At 43.4% G+C, this 17,276-nt stretch overlaps 1 protein-coding gene across 8 annotated transcripts in view; it reads right to left on the bottom strand.

Moving 5' to 3' along the window:
- Positions 1 to 132: 132 nt before the first annotated feature.
- The window catches only part of LOC121009620, a 36,097-nt gene continuing 18,953 nt past the window's right edge, over positions 133 to 17,276 (bottom strand). For 4 of the 8 annotated variants that reach the window (XM_040442849.1, XM_040442852.1, XM_040442853.1 and 1 more), the window contains exons 2-12: positions 11,762 to 13,387; positions 11,296 to 11,446; positions 11,035 to 11,220; positions 10,813 to 10,950; positions 8,452 to 8,646; positions 7,823 to 8,045; positions 7,535 to 7,740; positions 6,361 to 6,448; positions 4,427 to 4,614; positions 2,125 to 2,183; positions 133 to 1,275 (exon numbers count right to left, since the gene is read on the bottom strand). In XM_040442849.1, coding sequence (XP_040298783.1) covers positions 1,065 to 1,275; positions 2,125 to 2,183; positions 4,427 to 4,614; positions 6,361 to 6,448; positions 7,535 to 7,740; positions 7,823 to 8,045; positions 8,452 to 8,646; positions 10,813 to 10,950; positions 11,035 to 11,220; positions 11,296 to 11,446; positions 11,762 to 13,387 — 3,271 coding nt within the window. In that variant the 3' untranslated portion in view covers positions 133 to 1,064. The remainder of the gene's footprint in view (positions 1,276 to 2,124; positions 2,184 to 4,426; positions 4,615 to 6,360; positions 6,449 to 7,534; positions 7,741 to 7,822; positions 8,046 to 8,451; positions 8,647 to 10,812; positions 10,951 to 11,034; positions 11,221 to 11,295; positions 11,447 to 11,761; positions 13,388 to 17,276) is intronic. The other 4 variants (XM_040442855.1, XM_040442850.1, XM_040442851.1 and 1 more) reach the window with 4 other exon arrangements.

The following is a 17,276-nucleotide window of genomic DNA, read 5'->3' as shown; positions in this document are numbered from 1 at the left end:
CCGCCCCTAACAACTCCCAACTAGTTTATAGCTCCTCCCGCCCAGCTAGTCACCTAGACACTCCCCTATCACTGCCCCGCCCATGGACATAACATCACAGGAAATAAGAAATAGCCGCATGGACATGGTCATGTGACCACAGCCCAGTACAGAAGCGCAATAAAGGTAAAATAAATACATTACAGAATTACAGCTACCTTCATACATGATTATTTTAAAGGATTTGGATGCAAAATGGAAAACCCCTTTAATACAGTTGCCCATTTCTATAATACCTGATAAATTTGATTGCTGCCAGATCCCCAACAATCCAGGGAATCGGCTGGTCATTTCCTAGGTCCAGGATGGACAGTTGGCCCTACATGAACCCGACATGAACTGAAGCTCCAAAAACTCTTAGTAAGATTGTTCAGGTCCATCACAAAAACAGTGTCTCTGTTGTTTGGTAGTACAAGCTTCTCCTTCAGGATCTGTAAGGGTCCCAACATCCAGTCCACATGACTTTTATGACACATCTGATTGTTGAGTCAAAAAAGTGCATCTTGTCTATTGACTATTCTGTTAACAAATATGTTAAAGAATCCCTTAATTAGGTGGCTCACATTGGAAAGTCCCTTTTGGTTAGAAGGGTACCCTAAAAATAAGCCGATCCTATGGTGCTCTGCAGCTGGGACTCTAAATGATTAGCTGTAACCTAGCAGCAAGTGTTTAATTCTTCAGCAGTGCCCCCACAGGAGGAATGAAGCATTACAAGCTACCCAATAAAATCAATGAGCTACCTGTTTTACATTGGGTCCTCCAGATAGGGAAACATTCTTGGTAGCAGTGGACATGCCATTTTAGCCTGTTTACACATTCTTGTGAACCCGTCTGGCCACATTTGCTCACAAGCATCTATAATACAATAAACACACTAGAATATATCTACACCTGGATAGATAGTAGTGGCTTCCGTACCAACATTTTACTCTTACAGGAGCATAAGAGCAGGTGACCACTCTCGAATGTAATTTGCTGGTTCCATACGTTTCCTCAGGTGGCACCTTTGCCACGTAAATCCTATTCTATGTTGGTGGAGGTCCATTCACATATGTGAGCATCAGAGACCAAGAGAAGCTCTTGGAAGGGCAGGTTTGATGATCCCATGGGAAGAAAAAAGAGGTAACCAGGACCAGGAACAAGATTGAGGCAAAGACCAGACGCCTAATCCAGACGCAAAGGGAACATGAAGGTTTGTAGGAGGTTTCCTGTAGGTCCAGATGTGATAAGTCATCCCTGACAGGGAAGGCAAAGATCTGAGTGTTAGTTACTGAACATATTGTGCATGACCTTATGTTACTTATGGAAAATCGTTATCATAAGTACTATATATTCAAAAGCTCATTTTCTTCCATTTTTGGAGCTGAGGAGCCTTAAACTTGGAAAACTCCTTTAATAAACATTATCAGGGGTTGGGCCTACCATCATATTCTGCAATGCCCCATTACCCCTGCCCATGATCATTTTTGTGGTCTGAAGCTGTGACCCATGTCCCATCTGCAATACCATATTTAGAAAATTTCCCAACACCCAAATTGAATCTTGCAATTAAAGTATCAATTTATTGTAAAAAATGACATCCAAGATTTGATCCAGACATACAGTATGTAATATTGCTTTGAAAAAAACACTGTTTCGGTCCACCTAGGACCTTCCTCAGGGGAAATTAGTCTGTGATATGCAGATCGTGGCTTGCAACGTACTGGATCTAGTACTATCTGCATATCTCAGATTTACTGCCACTGAGGAAGGTTCTAGATGGACTGAAACATCCGACGCATGAAACACTGTGGTTCTTTCAAAACAATGTTACATACTGCATGTCTGGATCAAATCTTGGATGTTGTTTTCCACAATAAATTCATACTTTAATTGCGAGATTCAATTTGGGTGCTGGGAAATTTTCAAAATATTGTGTGTGTCCTTCGCTAGCACCAACGCAAGTACAGTCCCAATCTGCACAAAATCATCTGCACTGCCCAGACACGACCTGCGGCCAGGCGTGGTGCTGTTTTACTAATCCTGTAAACCCTTTGAAATACAATTGTACAAATCACCACATTATAAAACCAAAGAGATTTCTACCCGTTCTCCATAAGAATTGACACGTCTGGCTTTGTAGGCTTCAGGGTCCCCTTTGTATCCTAGAACATGAAGATCATTTATAGAATCAAGATCTAGTACGGCTATAGTGGTTTCCACTTATTATGTCTTTAAAAATGATGACATCACTGCTCCTAGTGACAGGCTGACAACTCATGGGAACAGCTGCCCCTAGTGGACAAATAGAAATATTTTTAATAAATGCTCCTTTCTCTACTGTCAGAGGTGAAAACATGCTCCGTAGCTTACAAACAGTATAATAAAAACAATCTTATGCTCACCTCGCTCTTATCCCCTGCTGATCACATTCCAAAGTTGAAAATAGGGGCTGGAAGTGGAGCGCAGTTGGGACCTGGGCACCATCCCTGCCAGGGAATTGGCGAGGTGGGTATAGGATTGTGTTTTTTTTTTACCATTTGCAGGCCAAGGAACATTCTTTCAAATGTGCTGGAATACCCCTTTAAATACAGATTGCAACTTCTTCTTTCTGTGCTGGTCTATGCCATCAGAGCAGATCTTAAAGGGTAGCCGTCGCCTCTCCTGATGTCAGTTTTAGTAACTACTTGCATTTCCCATGTAATACCAATACCGGACATCTATTCTTATGACTCTGTGTTATGCCTTTCCTTTATTATTCCTGCTAGAAGCCGCAAATAAATTACTGGCACTTTGCAGTGAAGGTCCAGCTGGGTGTTACCTGTTGAGGGTGTGTCCCTGCACAGTCTGACACTGGCACCACTGATTGGATAATATCAGACAGTGCAGAGACACCCCCCCAACTGGTAAAACCCAGATGGGACTTCATTGCAAACTGCTAGTAATTCATTCATACCTTCTATCAGGAATAATAAAGGAATGACCCAACATAGAGTCATAAGAATAGATGCTGAAGAATTGTTATTACATAGGGGTGCAAGTAGTTACTAAACCAGACATGTCAGGAAAGGTGACAGCTCCTATTTTAGCTGCCCAGACACCGTTGATATGTGTCAGCTGAATGCTCATTTGGCCGTACGCAATCATGCTCTGCTCAGCTTACCTCCCATGAGAACAAAGAATCAAGCATGAAATAAACACGCCTGATCCTTCTTTCCCTACCAAAGGGAATTTGGCATATCCCTGTACACATAAGACGGCCGGCCAAAATACACTGACTTGGCTCTTACGTGTAAGGTCACCTTTAGTGCCGGGATTGATGCCACATGCAACAAAATGCTGCCCCCTACAGTCAGGGAAGGATATGGACTGAACTGAAGTGCAATCCTGGAGTCAATCCATAACCAGATAAGTCCTGCATGTGTTCTTGTTCTGCATAAATCTGACCTAAAACGACATCAGATTTTCACACAAGTCCTAAAAGCAGATAAAGATAACCAAATCAAACAAATGATTCAAAAATAATAGACTTGGCCATTTAATGATTGAGGAAAATGATCCAACATCACACGTCTGTAAGTGGAGAAAGTAAGTGACCCTTTTCTTTCAGTATCTGTGTGACCCCCTTGTGCAGCAATAACTGAAACTAAATATTTCCAGTAATTGTTGATTACTCCTTCACATTGGCTTGGAGGAACTTTAGCCAATTCTTTCATACAAAACAGATTAACTCTGTCATGTTGGTGGGTTTCCTCCCATGAACTGCTCGTTTTAGATCCTTCCTCAACATTTCTCCTGAATTAAGGTCAGGCCCTTCAAAAATGTTAACTTCATTCTTCTTTAATCATTCTTTGGTAGAACGAATTGTGTGCTTAGGTTCATGGTCTTGCTGCATGACATTCTCTTGAGATTCAGCCTAAATCTTGGTGTGAACTTTGTTGGCTTACCACTCCTGGTGAGGGCAATAAAGGTCTTGAATTTACTCCATTTGTACACAATCTTTCTGACTGTGAGTTGGTGGAGTCCACACTCTTTAGAGATAGTTTTTCCATGCTGTTGAGCATCAACAACTCTTCTTCTGAGGTCCTCAGAAATCTCACCTGCTCACACCTGATTGTCACTCCATTTTTTTCAAAACACCTGGCTCTAATTTTACCTTCAAATTATCTTCTAATCCTAAAGGTTTACATACTTTTACCACTCACAGACATGTGATGCTGGATCATTTTTCTCAATAAATAAATGACCAAGTCTATTTTTTTTTACTCATTTGTTTGATTTGGTTATCTGTATCTACCTGTAGGAGTTGTGTAAACATCTGATTTAGGTCAAATTTATGCAGAAATATAAAAAATTCTGAAGAATTCACAAACTTTCAAGTACCAATGTATGTCAATGGGCATCTCACCTGATTCTTTGCCGCCCTCTTCTTCTTTCGCGGACGTCTCCTCTGCCCAGAGCAGTTTGGTTGTGACCGACTGTCAGTCATCTCCACATGGGAAATTAACGGACTCTCGGCATTCCAGGAATATCCATGGAGAGCAAAATGATTGTCCATCCTGTATTCAGAGTCTGCCTGATCTGTGGAGAGGGAAACTGAGAACCAGGAAGAAAGGGGAAGGGGAAGGGGGAAGGGGAATTATAAGTCCACAAGATGCAGTGATGTCATTTGTACATGTTTTATGGAGGACTGTCACCTTTTCCTTAAAAAAATAAAGCCCAGGTTAATACTAGTAGAAAGGCCACCGAGCTTACAAGATATGTCTGACTTCCTCTAGTGGCCACTAGGGGGAGAGGACTAAAGGTGGTCAGTCAGATGAAGACAGGAGTGTCTCCCTGATTACTGCTCTTGGAACAAGACAGGTAAACTAAGGGGGCAGTAACTACTAAAATATGACTTTTAATGAATAAGGAGTAAAAAACGGCCCCTACAGACACACAACAATAAAGATACATACAAACATATACTGGTACAAAAATACGACCAGTAAGTAGAGAAAATGGCAGGTATGAGTGGTGGACTGGACCGATATTGCAGGCTGAGCACGGCTATATCACATGTAAATGAGTAAGCCCTAGTAACTCCCTGCTTGACCTGGTCCGCCCTATAACCAAAATCCTCTGGACGGGGTCCAAAAAGCCCCGCAAGGGGTGGCCCAGACAGGAACTCTTAACCTATATAGATGACCCTGATAAGGCCCTCACAGGTGGAAAGAGAAAAAAAGCGCCCAGAGGAACAAGGAAAACATACCATTACCCAAAAAAGCGTAACCCCACCAAAGAATTATCCAAAGGGAGGATAAGGTGAAAGGAATACTCAAGTGTCCCAATTCTTTGGTGGGGTTACGCTTTTTTGGGTAATGGTATGTTTTCCTTGTTCCTCTGGGCGCTTTTTTTCTCTTTCCACCTGTGAGGGCCTTATCAGGGTCATCTATATAGGTTAAGAGTTCCTGTCTGGGCCACCCCTTGCGGGGCTTTTTGGACCCCGTCCAGAGGATTTTGGTTATAGGGCGGACCAGGTCAAGCAGGGAGTTACTAGGGCTTACTCATTTACATGTGATATAGCCGTGCTCAGCCTGCAATATCGGTCCAGTCCACCACTCATACCTGCCATTTTCTCTACTTACTGGTCGTATTTTTGTACCAGTATATGTTTGTATGTATCTTTATTGTTGTGTGTCTGTAGGGGCCGTTTTTTACTCCTTATTCATTAAAAGTCATATTTTAGTAGTTACTGCCCCCTTAGTTTACCCACTAGGGGGAGAGCACTCCATTGGTACAGCTCCCATTAAAGAGCTGTGTAAATGCATATGCTCCCCCTAGTGGTGGTTGGGAGAATTACATCGCTAGTAAAAAATTTGAACCATATTGTAATTGTCATCCTCCTAGAAGGATCTAAACAATGTAAGGTTATGAAATATTTAATGTTCTGCTTTGAAGAAGGTCTGTTCACTCTCCAGATATGTCTGGTTTAGTAAATACTCGTATTCCCCATGAAATATCGATTCTGGAGCATCCATTCTTATAACCCTGCATGGTGTTGTTCCTCTGTTATGCCTCCTAGTACTGTATCAATAAACTGATAACCAGGTGTTAACATTTGGGGCATTGTCCCTGCTCAGTGTGGCACTGCATAGTGTCAGACTGTGTAGGGACATGTTCCCCAACTGGTCACACCCAGTGGTCAATTTATTCACAAATGTTTAGAAGGATTAAGAGAGGAATGGCACAATGCAAAGTTTTGGAAATGTTATGTAAGGGGGAAGGCAAGTATGCCCAGAGTGGTGATAGGGCCTGTGAAGAACCCGGAAGTCCCACATATTGGTCAGATCTTCTACGTACATTTCATGCCTGTAGGACATTTACCAGAACAGGTCTTAATGTCTTGTGCCATGCCTGTCTCCAGGTGTAGCAGAGAGCTGTGCCGTGCCTGTAGGGTGAGAAGGGTACAGGCTGTAGTACGAGATAAGTACAATAAACCATAGTCGCTGAAATAAGAACTACAATTCACTAAAAAACAGACTTATTTTTCTAATCCCGCTAAAGGAACATGAGGGGGGAAGGGGGAGTAATTTACTAACATTTTTACACCAGTTTTTGTAGTAAAAATAGTCGCAATTTAGCAACTTTTTAAATGCCTGTGCAACAGAATTTTGTCACATGGGCGTTTTTAGGCCATCCGCGTTACTCCCAAGTGGTCCGGGGCTAGGACTTCAGCTCCAGCAAATCAGGCATAAAGGGGAGTAGAAACTACTCTAGTCAGGGGCTGGAGTAGTCTTTACTCCAGACGCATGGACTGCCGAAGGTGTGCCTACTTTATGATGAGGCGCACATGTAAAAAACTGGTCTTTGTAAATGACCACCATAAAGTCTCAAAGTAAACGGATGATAATTTTGCCCTCACTTAAGAATTTTTCACTTGTTCTGGAAACAAAGAGTCTTGTAGAAAGCGTGCAGAGAATGCAGGGTAGTCTATCGCTGATCTCTTCCAATTTCAGCGAAAGGACAGAGGAGGAGGCGTCTCCTGCGGCCAGTTGTCTTCTAGTCAGACAATGGGCAGTGAGAAAGTGAAAGGGGGACATCACTGATCTCCTGGGACACAGAGGGAATATTTCTTTAGTTTTAATTGTAATATGAGGTAAAATAGGATTGAAGGTGCTGTGATATATATATTTTTTTCTATGTTTAATGTTTTTTTTAATTAGAAATGATACGCTCGTCCATGAGAAGGAAGGATTTAGTAAAATCATATGTCTCCATATAAAGGTTTCTATATAAGTTTGATAAAGGGTGGACTGGTTTAGTGAAATGCCCCCCCCCCCCCCCAACTTGGCCTTGGAGGTCTCCACTTTTAGCTACAGCATCTCTAGAGGAGCTGGGTAAAAAGCAGACTCTGGTGAAAGATAATGTCTATTGAAAACCCGTAAAGTCCCCCTGATTGTAAATGACACACAATAGAAGACTAGCACTACAAGCAAATTGGCATTAAGACATGGAGAGAAACCTTTGTACTTACTGATGTAGTTTCCATCCATCTTTGCCCATGAGTCTGCTCTTCAGTCCACTCTAAATGACAACTGTCCAATGGTGGAGCATGGTTGGTATGAATATCGTCCAGAGGTTCCTTGACTTGTTGTCTTCTCATATTGGAATAAGTAATACCAGAGTATGAGCTGAGACTGCTTCGAGATCCCTCACTTGTCTGGGGAAGCTTCCAGGGTGCTAGGGAAGGAATAGTATGTGTTGCCATTCTAAAGTGTGGCTAGATGGTTTTTGGAGTAGAAGACAAACAAAAGTTGCATACCAGAGGTGGCTGTGTAGAAAGACTCTTGTCCATCATGAGAACTAGATCTTCCAACATCACCTAATGGGTCCCACTCCAGATCCACCGGCAGGGCTTCACTGGTAGACGGATCATTAATTGGGCTTGAAACTTCTCCATCTTCAAGGTCCAGATCTAAAAACACATCTGAAGAACCCGATGACAGATGTTCTATGGCACCATCTAGGAAGTCATCCTCAAATACCTTCAAGAGAAAATTAAGAAATATTTTATTTTAATATTACATTATTGTTAACTGATGCTAGGTAGGAAATAATATATTTAACTACTAATACAATTTATATCACTTTCATTGAGTTTGAGAAACGATAGCTAGGCCCAGTGCATGGTCATCTCTTCCCTTTCCAAAAAGCAGGGATGGCAGGAGCTAGGAGAAGCCTGCAGAAACTGGTAATCGCAGGAAGACATGGTGGAGTGGACTGGGTACAGACATCAGTGACATAAAGACCTAAAGACCAACATTTCAAATCTATATCTCTGCGTCTTATCGGTTAGTAAGAGAAATAATATAGGCAACGCTCAAATTATTAAAGCACATCAATGATACCTGCACCATACACTACGCATAAGTGGATTTATACTGTACATACCAGTTTGGTGCTCACAAGTCTCTTCTGTAAACGAGAGAGACGAATATATATCTGTTGGCAGTACGACCCTAGCTCCGTCATCTCCACCTCTAGGTCTACGGCGTCCAGAGGATCACTGTTATCCATCAGTTGGTCCCCTCGCTCTAGAAGACCCTCCACCCTTTTCATGTTGCTCCAAACATCTTCTTGGAAGGCCTAGAATAAATGATCAACTCAAGCTGTAACATAACTACTGGCAAATGCCCGATGTAAAACACTGCTAACATCACTGGTATTGTAAGCATTGTGCATAATAAAAATATTTAGAAACGCTGAAATTTCTGCTAAAACCCATAAATGATTTGAAACAAATTGTTTAAGTTAGATTTTTTTTTAACAACTTACGAACAAGAGTAGTGCTGCTCTTTACACCCTTATATTTGGTAGCACCGTCTCTTCTCCCTGTCTCAGCTGCTGTCACAATGAGTCTCGTGGTGGGGCAGGCAAGGATACTGGGTGTAGTCTTCTTTGATATTTGAACTGTTGTGACCCGGCTTCCCCAACTACTTTTTAGGATTCTATACTGTACCCCATTCTTATTGTTTTTGACCTCCATTACCATACCGCTGGCTTGTTTGACTGTGTTTACATGTTCTCCATGGTTCTGCTACTTGATTTCGCCTGATCTATCCTAACTGACCCCTGGTTTTTCTGACCAGCTAATTTCTGTCCCACAGTACCAAATACCTGATTCTACCTCACCGCCTTTACCAATCACTGGTTGGACCATGTTTCAGAATCCAAGTTCTTCATCGTTTTACCCTTCCGGGTACATTTAAAATTATTTTCCTTTTAATTTTTGCCGGTAGTAGCCATATTTTCAACCGCTAGATGTTATCCAGGGAAACAAACACTTGACCAGCTTAGGGCACCTAAGTCCTGGGGTCAGCTTAATACCTCAACCCTAACCAAAATTGTGGGTAAAGGAGGGTACTATAAGTGAATTGCTCCATCCGGTTAAGTCCTTTCCTGGGTATTAAAGTGATCCAACAGTTTAAGGAAAGAAGAAGAGATGGACGTTAGGCTGGTTTCCTATATGCCCCTTACCTTCCATGATTTGCATATCATGAAGACATTTTAAAGGGGTTTTCCAAGATTTCCAAGATCATCAGTATTTGATCTATGGGGGTCTGACACCCGGGAACCCCGCCGATCAGCTCTTTGAGAAGGCAGCAGGGCTCTTGTCAGCGCTACAGTCTTCTCTCAGCTCACCAAGCAAAGCATCGTACATTGTATAGCGGCTGTGCTTGGTATCGCAGCTCAGCCCCATTCACTTTTATGGAGCTGAGCTGCTCCTAGGCCACGTGATAAATGAACGTGTCGTCACCCAACCTAGGGAAAGCTGCGAGAAGGCCATGACACTCATAGGAGCGCCACTGCCCCCTAAAAACAGCTGATCTAAGGAGAGGTCATTAGTAAAAAACTAATAATTGGAAAACCCTTTTAAATCATCTTCCAACCTTAAAGGCTATGTACCCCTTCAGGGGCAGTTTTTTTTATGATTGCATTTTACTCATTTTGGGCTAAAAATCTTTTTTATTTTCAATTGGTCTTTATTTAAAAGATTCCACAGTTCTGTCACAAAGGGTTAACCGTTTGTCTATGTGCATGGTACTTTCACTTTCATTTTGTGCAAGTTATAACCACATTCTTATCAGTAAGATAAGAATTGAGCTACAATGAGTGTTTATAAGGTTAGAGATCAGAGACCAGGGGCTCTCAGCTGAGCTGCCTAATGGTGCAGAGTAAGGCTACTTTCACACTGGCGTTTTGGCTTTCCGTTTGTGAGATCCGTTCAGGGCTCTCACTAGCGGTCTAAAACGGATCAGTTTTGCCCTAATGCATTCTGAATAGAAAAGGATACACTCAGAATGCATCAGTTCAGTCTCCATTCCGCTTTGGTGTCCGTCTGACTTACACAATCTGGCACAATAGAAAACGGATCTATCCTCTATTGACCTTCAATGGTGTTCAAGACGGATCCGTCTTGGCTATGCTAAAGATAATACAAACGGATCTGTTCTGAACGGATGCAGACGTTTGTATTATCTGAACAGATCCGTCTGTGCAGATCCATGACGAATCTGCACCAAATGCAAGTGTGAAAGTATCCTAAAAATACAGAGGCTGCTACTAGAGAATCTCAAGGCGGTACAGATAAAAGTGCTGAAAAGCTTTAATATAGACCAATTGAAAAAATTATTTTTAGCTCAAAATCAGCACAATGCAATAATAAAAAATGCCCCCAAAGGTGTACATAGCCTTTAAGAAGAAAAAAACCCAGACAAGACATACACTGAAATCTTGTTCCAACTACCTTACCTTAAGTTGTTGTATTTTCTCTGTGGAGTTGCCTCCATAGATATACTCTACATTGGATAACTCTAGGTCCATCTCCGTCAGGCACAGTTTCATGTCATCCTGGTCAGTTTCAAATTCTTCCCTCTGCTGGACTCGAGACTATGGGAAGATTATCTAAAATCATCAGCTGCATCCTAACATATTCTACTGTTGACTTAGTTAAGTGTAAAGATTTCTATGTACCTTCAATGTCCTGTGTAATGTCTCTGCCTCCCCCTGTAGACTGTCCCATAATGTGTTGACCTCCTGCATCCTACTCCGGAGGACACTTGGAAGCAGCATTGGCTGAGCAGTTTGTGCGACTCTCCAGTATTGTCTATTTAGAGACTCCAGGTCTAATAATTTCTCCCGTATGTCTGTCAGTAGGACCTAGGATGGTGGGAATATAGGTTAGAAAAGGATTATTTGTAAAACTACACCAAACCAAATTCTTGTAATCGTTACCTCATACTTCCTCAACGCCAGCTTAGCTTCTTGGTGAACTGTCCTGTATGGGTTTCCTTGAGATGTGGTTATCTGAGCAATCTGTAGCCAATCCTCGAAACGAGAGAGCGAGTCTAGGAAGTTTTCACACAGTTGTCTGTCCTGATCCATGCTAGTGGTTAAACAGGATAACAGAAAGATATATTAAAAAAGCCAATTGCAAAGAAGATATTAAAATGGGTACACCATTATGGTGCCCAGTTTTGCCACCCACCACAGAACAACCTGGTGTTTGTTTTCCCCTTTTCATGACTCGTGTTTGATAACAATGCAGTTCCTTTGGAGGAGAAGGTCATGGATAGGTTCTTGCTAGCCAATAACAAATGTGGTGGAACAGCCAGGGTTGGTCCCCCTTTCTTTAAGGGCACATAACAGCCTCATGGTCTTCCTCTGTGGCACATACATCTTTTGTTACAGTATTACTCACCGAACTTTATTTTCCAGTGATGCCTTGCATACTTCACATTCTTGGACTTGGTTCTCTTCTTCAGGAAATGGAAGATACTTGGGTGTCTCTTCGGAGGGGAAGATATGAGGACAGCTAGAGAGCATTTTCGGATGTCTTTCATGAGTACTGGTGGACACAGTCTGGTTTGTAGAGTTAGGACAAATAAAGTTTGGGGTTGGAGGAGTGTTAGTAGAAAAAGAAGAATTCAGAACTTTACTTTTGTTTAAAGAGTCAACAGAGTTGGGAAGAGAGCAGCTGCAGGGATGAAAATACTGTCCATTGAGAGGTAGATGATCATTGGATAGCTGATCATTGGTGGAAACCACATCAATCTCAGGAGATGTTAAAGACTGAAAGCTCTGAGTAGACCATGGACTGAGAGGGTCCATGTTTGTGCTGTTACATTTAGTGGAGGTAAATGTACCCCTTGGATCGGTTGTAGCATTCATGTGAGGGGGAATGATACCATTAATGGGAGTGATGTTGTTTGATAGATCTGAATAGTCCTTTGACTGCAAAATGCATGGGGTTTCATGTAGACTAAGACAGAAGGCTTCAAAATGATTAAGAGATGAATAGGCAACACTAGAAGACACATGATTGTCATTTTTGAGCGGAGAACATGGGCAATAAGTGAGGTGAGATGAGGAGATCTCAGGTGGGAAGTCAGTGGGAAACTCACAAGTGCAGACACAGGGGATATCAACAGGGGAACAGTCATCAGATATGGATTTAACATACTGGTTGGCTGGCTGGCAGTTGAGTACTGATGTGGAGGATCCAACATGTACAGATAATTTGGAGCTATCAGATATGGATATAGGGGAGAAGTCACTGGTGTGTTCTGTTGGAGGTGTAAAGTAGCAAGAAGACAAATCCAGAGGTGATACAGACTGGCCAATGGTTCTGGACGCGGAGGTTCCATTAATTTGTGGCATAGAAGAACACTCAGATTGGGTTTCTTTAGATATGGATTTGCAGCTCTGAGTTGATAGAGATGAATACATCATTTGGGGTATGGCAGTAGGGTTCTGACATGATGTAGTCGAGCTTTCAGGTTGACACGAGCACTTCAAAGGTGATGTAGAGGAAAAAGAGAGAGGGTCTGTTGTAGAACAGAAATTCACCTGAGATAAAGAGTGGCTCAAAGTATGAAAGGTGGAGGTGCCATTTAAAGATAATGAAGGGGAATACTCAGTTTGGTTCAGACTTACAGTTCTAAATCCCAATGTAAAGTCAGCATAATCAGGTATGGATGAGTGGTTCTCAAGTGATTGAGGTGAACACGAATCTTGGGATCTCGAAGAAAAAGGTGTAGAGGAAGAACATTCAGTATGGGATGGGAAGTTCAGTAGTGACATAGAAGAGGGAAGTTCTGATGAAGAAGGGCAGTCCTGAGGGGCCACAGAGGAAGATTTTAGGGGTGACATAGAGGAGGGGTCAGGTTTAGTTACAATGGGTGTGTTTTCATGAGAAGGAACAGAAGTGATGTTTATTACAGGAAAAGAAGGGAAATCTGAAGATGAAGGGCAACTAGCATGGGGGAAATAGGGATAACTCATGAAGATAATGTCTTCTTCTCTCATGACTCCATAATGTGGGATCCTGTGTAAGCAACAGAAAAGAGATTGTTTAGGCCTCTAGGCACATAATATATCTACAACATTTGTAATAGGTTCCCCAATTATCATGCTGGCTAAGACCGGAATACCTCTTTAAATAGCAATTACTTGGCGTAGTATTATAAAGATCCTTCACGAAGCCTAATATTTCAAATATTTCAGATTTAAAGAGACCAGTAAATAGCTAGAAGATGTTTTCACACCTTAAGAAAATATGTAGCATTGCTTATTCTGTCTCGCCTGCCACCAAGGAACTTGATGTTACACCCGAAGTTTAAGATTAACAAACATAAAGTGTCACTTGGACTGGTGTAAAGAACCTCACCAATGGAGCAGCGGAAACATATCCTCTGGAGTGATGAATTATGACTGACGGAGGATACGTATAGGACTTTATCCAGCTGGAACACATGTGCCAAAATTGGTAGAGGAGGGAAAATGTTATGGGATAGTTTTCCAGGATTTGGCCCATATTTCTCCACTAATATTAAGGGCTACTTAAAGAGGACCTTTCACCAATCCTGACATGCCTTTTTTAATAGCTACATGCATCCCCCATGTAATAACAATTCTGGAGCATCTATTCTTATGGCTCTTTGTTGTGCCATTCCTTTATTATTTCTACTAGAAGTTATGAAAGAATTGCTATCAGTCTGCAGTAAGAGTACAAAAAGGTGGTAACCAGTTGGGGGGGTGTACGCAAAAATAGAGAAAAAGAAACGCCTCATACCCAGGCTGCACATCCAATTGATTAAAATTAACAGTTTATTAATAAAATAAAAAAAAGCCCAATAACTTAAAACATTGTATACAATAACAACATAGTGTATGGATCAAAAAATAATAAGTCCAATACACATACCCACAAACACCTCGTTCAAATATGAGAACATGAGAGAGACCGTCAAGTACATATGCAATTCATAAATGTGGCAAAGACAATACAAGATACTTATCAAATACAGACAAGGGCGATCATGGTGTGCGGGTAATACGTCCCATGCGTATCGCCAGGCAAAACTGGCTTCCTCAGGGGTACATGAACCAGAGCTAGTGTGCACCATATATATGTATAAAACATTAGTAGATAATGGTCACCTGTTAAGAATGAATTTCACAAGGTGAGGGGCTGTGTGGTGAGACCACAAATGGTGTTCCCTGTGCAGAGCCCATGTCAAAACATGATGGCGCTGCACGATCTGGGTTGGCGTCTCAGAAGCACAATCTGCGTATTGCGCAAAACCGAAAATGGAATCGCAATGCGTTCCAGAACCGGAAATGTATAACAAAAATGAATGTGCACCTGTGCTGAACCTAAATCGTGCATGCCAGCATGCGTTCCACAAGAAGATAACAAACGGATATATAGAATTACATTATTATTATTGTAACCTCTCAATAAGCTCATCCACCCGAGGCATGGGATATGCAAACTTGGAGATCTCGTTTAGTTTTCAGAAGTCGTTACAAAACCGGAGTGTCCCGTCCGGCTTGGGTATTGGCACTATAGGACTAGCCCACTCACTTTTAGACTCCTCAATGACGTCTAGTCTCAGCATCATCTGCACTTCCTTTGAGATGGCTTGTCGCGGAGCCTCGGGTACCCGGTATGGTTTTAGGCGGACTTTCGCCTGAGGCTCAGTGACCATGTCATGCTGAATTGTGGAAGTGCGTCTAGGGAGATCCGAAAACACATCCGTGTTCCGGCCAATAAACTCCCTGGCCTCCTGAGCCTACTTAGAGGAGAGGCTGTCAGCAATTCTTACTGTGGCATCCACTTCCCTTGCTTCAGACAGAGGGGCCGAAACCGCTTCCCCTAGAAAACCTGGCCATGGGCTGTCTTCAGTACAGGTTTCCCTATCTTTCCACGGTTTGAGTAGATTCACATGGTACACCTGCTCCAGCTTTCGCCACCCTGGCTGGTGTACCTTGTTATTTACCTCCAATTTTTTCCAAGTACCTCGTAGGGCCCCTGCCACCTGGCCAGAAACTTACTGTCCACGGTCAGCACCAGAACCAAAACCTGATCACCCGGATTAAAGATCTGAACCCGAGCCTGCCGATTATAGATCCGACTCGGAGCTCGCTGAGCGGCCTCCATATGTTCCCTGACAAGAGGCAAAACGGTCTCTATTCGCTGTTGCATCTTGGTAACATACTCAAGGACACTTTTATGCGGAGTGGGTTGCTGTTCCCACGCCTCTTTGGCTACGTCCAACAAACCACAAGGATGTCTGCCATATAGCAATTCGAAGGGCGAGAGCCCAATCCTTCCCATCTTTAGACACCACCCTTTTTAACATGGTTTTTAGTGTCTTGTTAAACCTTTCAACCAGACCGTCTGTTTGCGGATGGTACACGGACGTCCGTAACTGTTGATATGCAGCAACTTACAGAGTTCCCTCATGACCTTGGACATAAAAGGGGTCCCCTGGTCAGTCAGAACCTCTTTAGGTAGCCCCACTCAGGAGAACATCTCCATTAGCTCCTTAGCTATAAGTTTAGACGATGTATGTCGCAGTGACACCGCCTCCGGGTGGCGAGCGGCGTAGTCTAGGATGACCAAGATGTCTTGGTGTCCTCTAGCGGACTTCGGTACTGGGCCTACGAGGTCGCTCAAACGGTACATCGATGATCGGGAGAGGTACCAAGGGACTGCGAAAAAGGTGCTGGGGGCTAGTTGCCTGGCAGGTCGGGCAATACTTACAGAATTCGTCCATCTCCCTAAACACACTGGGCCAGTAAAACCGTTGTAGTATCCGGTCCTGTGTTTTTTGCATTCCAAGATGACCCCCGAGAACATGCTGGTGGGCTAACTCTAACACGTGTTTGCAAAAAGCCTGGGACACCACCAACTGTTCAATGGGTTCACCCTGCAGCTGGTTTACTTGATACAACATATCCTGCTGAACCACAAAACGGGGGAACACGACTTTGCCCCAGCTTGTTGTGGTTCACCATCTATTATTAATACATTTTCCCAGGCTTGGGATAGGGTGGGGTCCTGGTGTTGTGCAATACCAAAATTATCCCCGGAGACATTGAGGTCTGCCAGCTCAGGCCCCGGCGGCAAGTCCTCCACATCTCCTACCATTACACTCAGTGGGGTTGTCTGCCCTTCTTCCACCGAAGTGGGGGTCACCCCTACCGCTGGCCCTTTGGCCCCGGGTTCTGGCCTCCCCCAGAACAAGGCCACTCTGCTGGGGTTACCCCTGTCTCATGGGTCTCAGTCACTTTCGTAGCAGGCCACAGTGCCGGGAAACCAGGGATGTCTCTCCCTATTATAAGTATGTAGTGTAAGTTTGTGGCAACCGCCACTTTGAGAGTCCACCTGCCGGCCCCCATGGTTAGAGACACCAGGGCAGTGGGATAGTCTTTTAGGTCCCCATGGATGCACATGACCCCGACTTTCCGGCCAGTATACTCAGTGGACCGTACCAGGAGAGCCCTTACTAGGGACACCAGACTCCCTGAGTCCAGCAGGCACTTCCACCCGGCACAAGTGATTTAGAGTTTCTGGGGTGCCTGCTGCACACAGCTTCCTGGCATATAACGACTGACGGAAGCCATAGTTCGTGTCCATTGTTTCCACCTGATGAGGACAGTCAGCTCGTACATGGCCAGGCTCCCGACACCACCAACAGACCATTGGAGTCGGATCCATAGGGGTTACATCCTGGGCGGGTTTGGTTGGCACAAGTCCCCGGGTCTGGGGTGGAGATTTATGGGGTTTGACTGCTCCCCTCCTGAAAGAACCCTCCTTAAGATTCATAGTAGCCTCGTAGCGCTCTACCAAGTCCACCATCTCCAGGGCATTGCCAGGAGTGCACTTTTGAAAAACGTGGGGTAAGTCATAATATTGGGGTCTCGCG

Source organism: Bufo bufo, chromosome 8, assembly GCF_905171765.1.
Source record: "Bufo bufo chromosome 8, aBufBuf1.1, whole genome shotgun sequence".
Lineage (NCBI taxonomy): Eukaryota > Metazoa > Chordata > Amphibia > Anura > Bufonidae > Bufo > Bufo bufo.
Note: the sequence above shows the minus strand (reverse complement) of the source record. Positions and strands in the feature narration are given on the sequence as shown.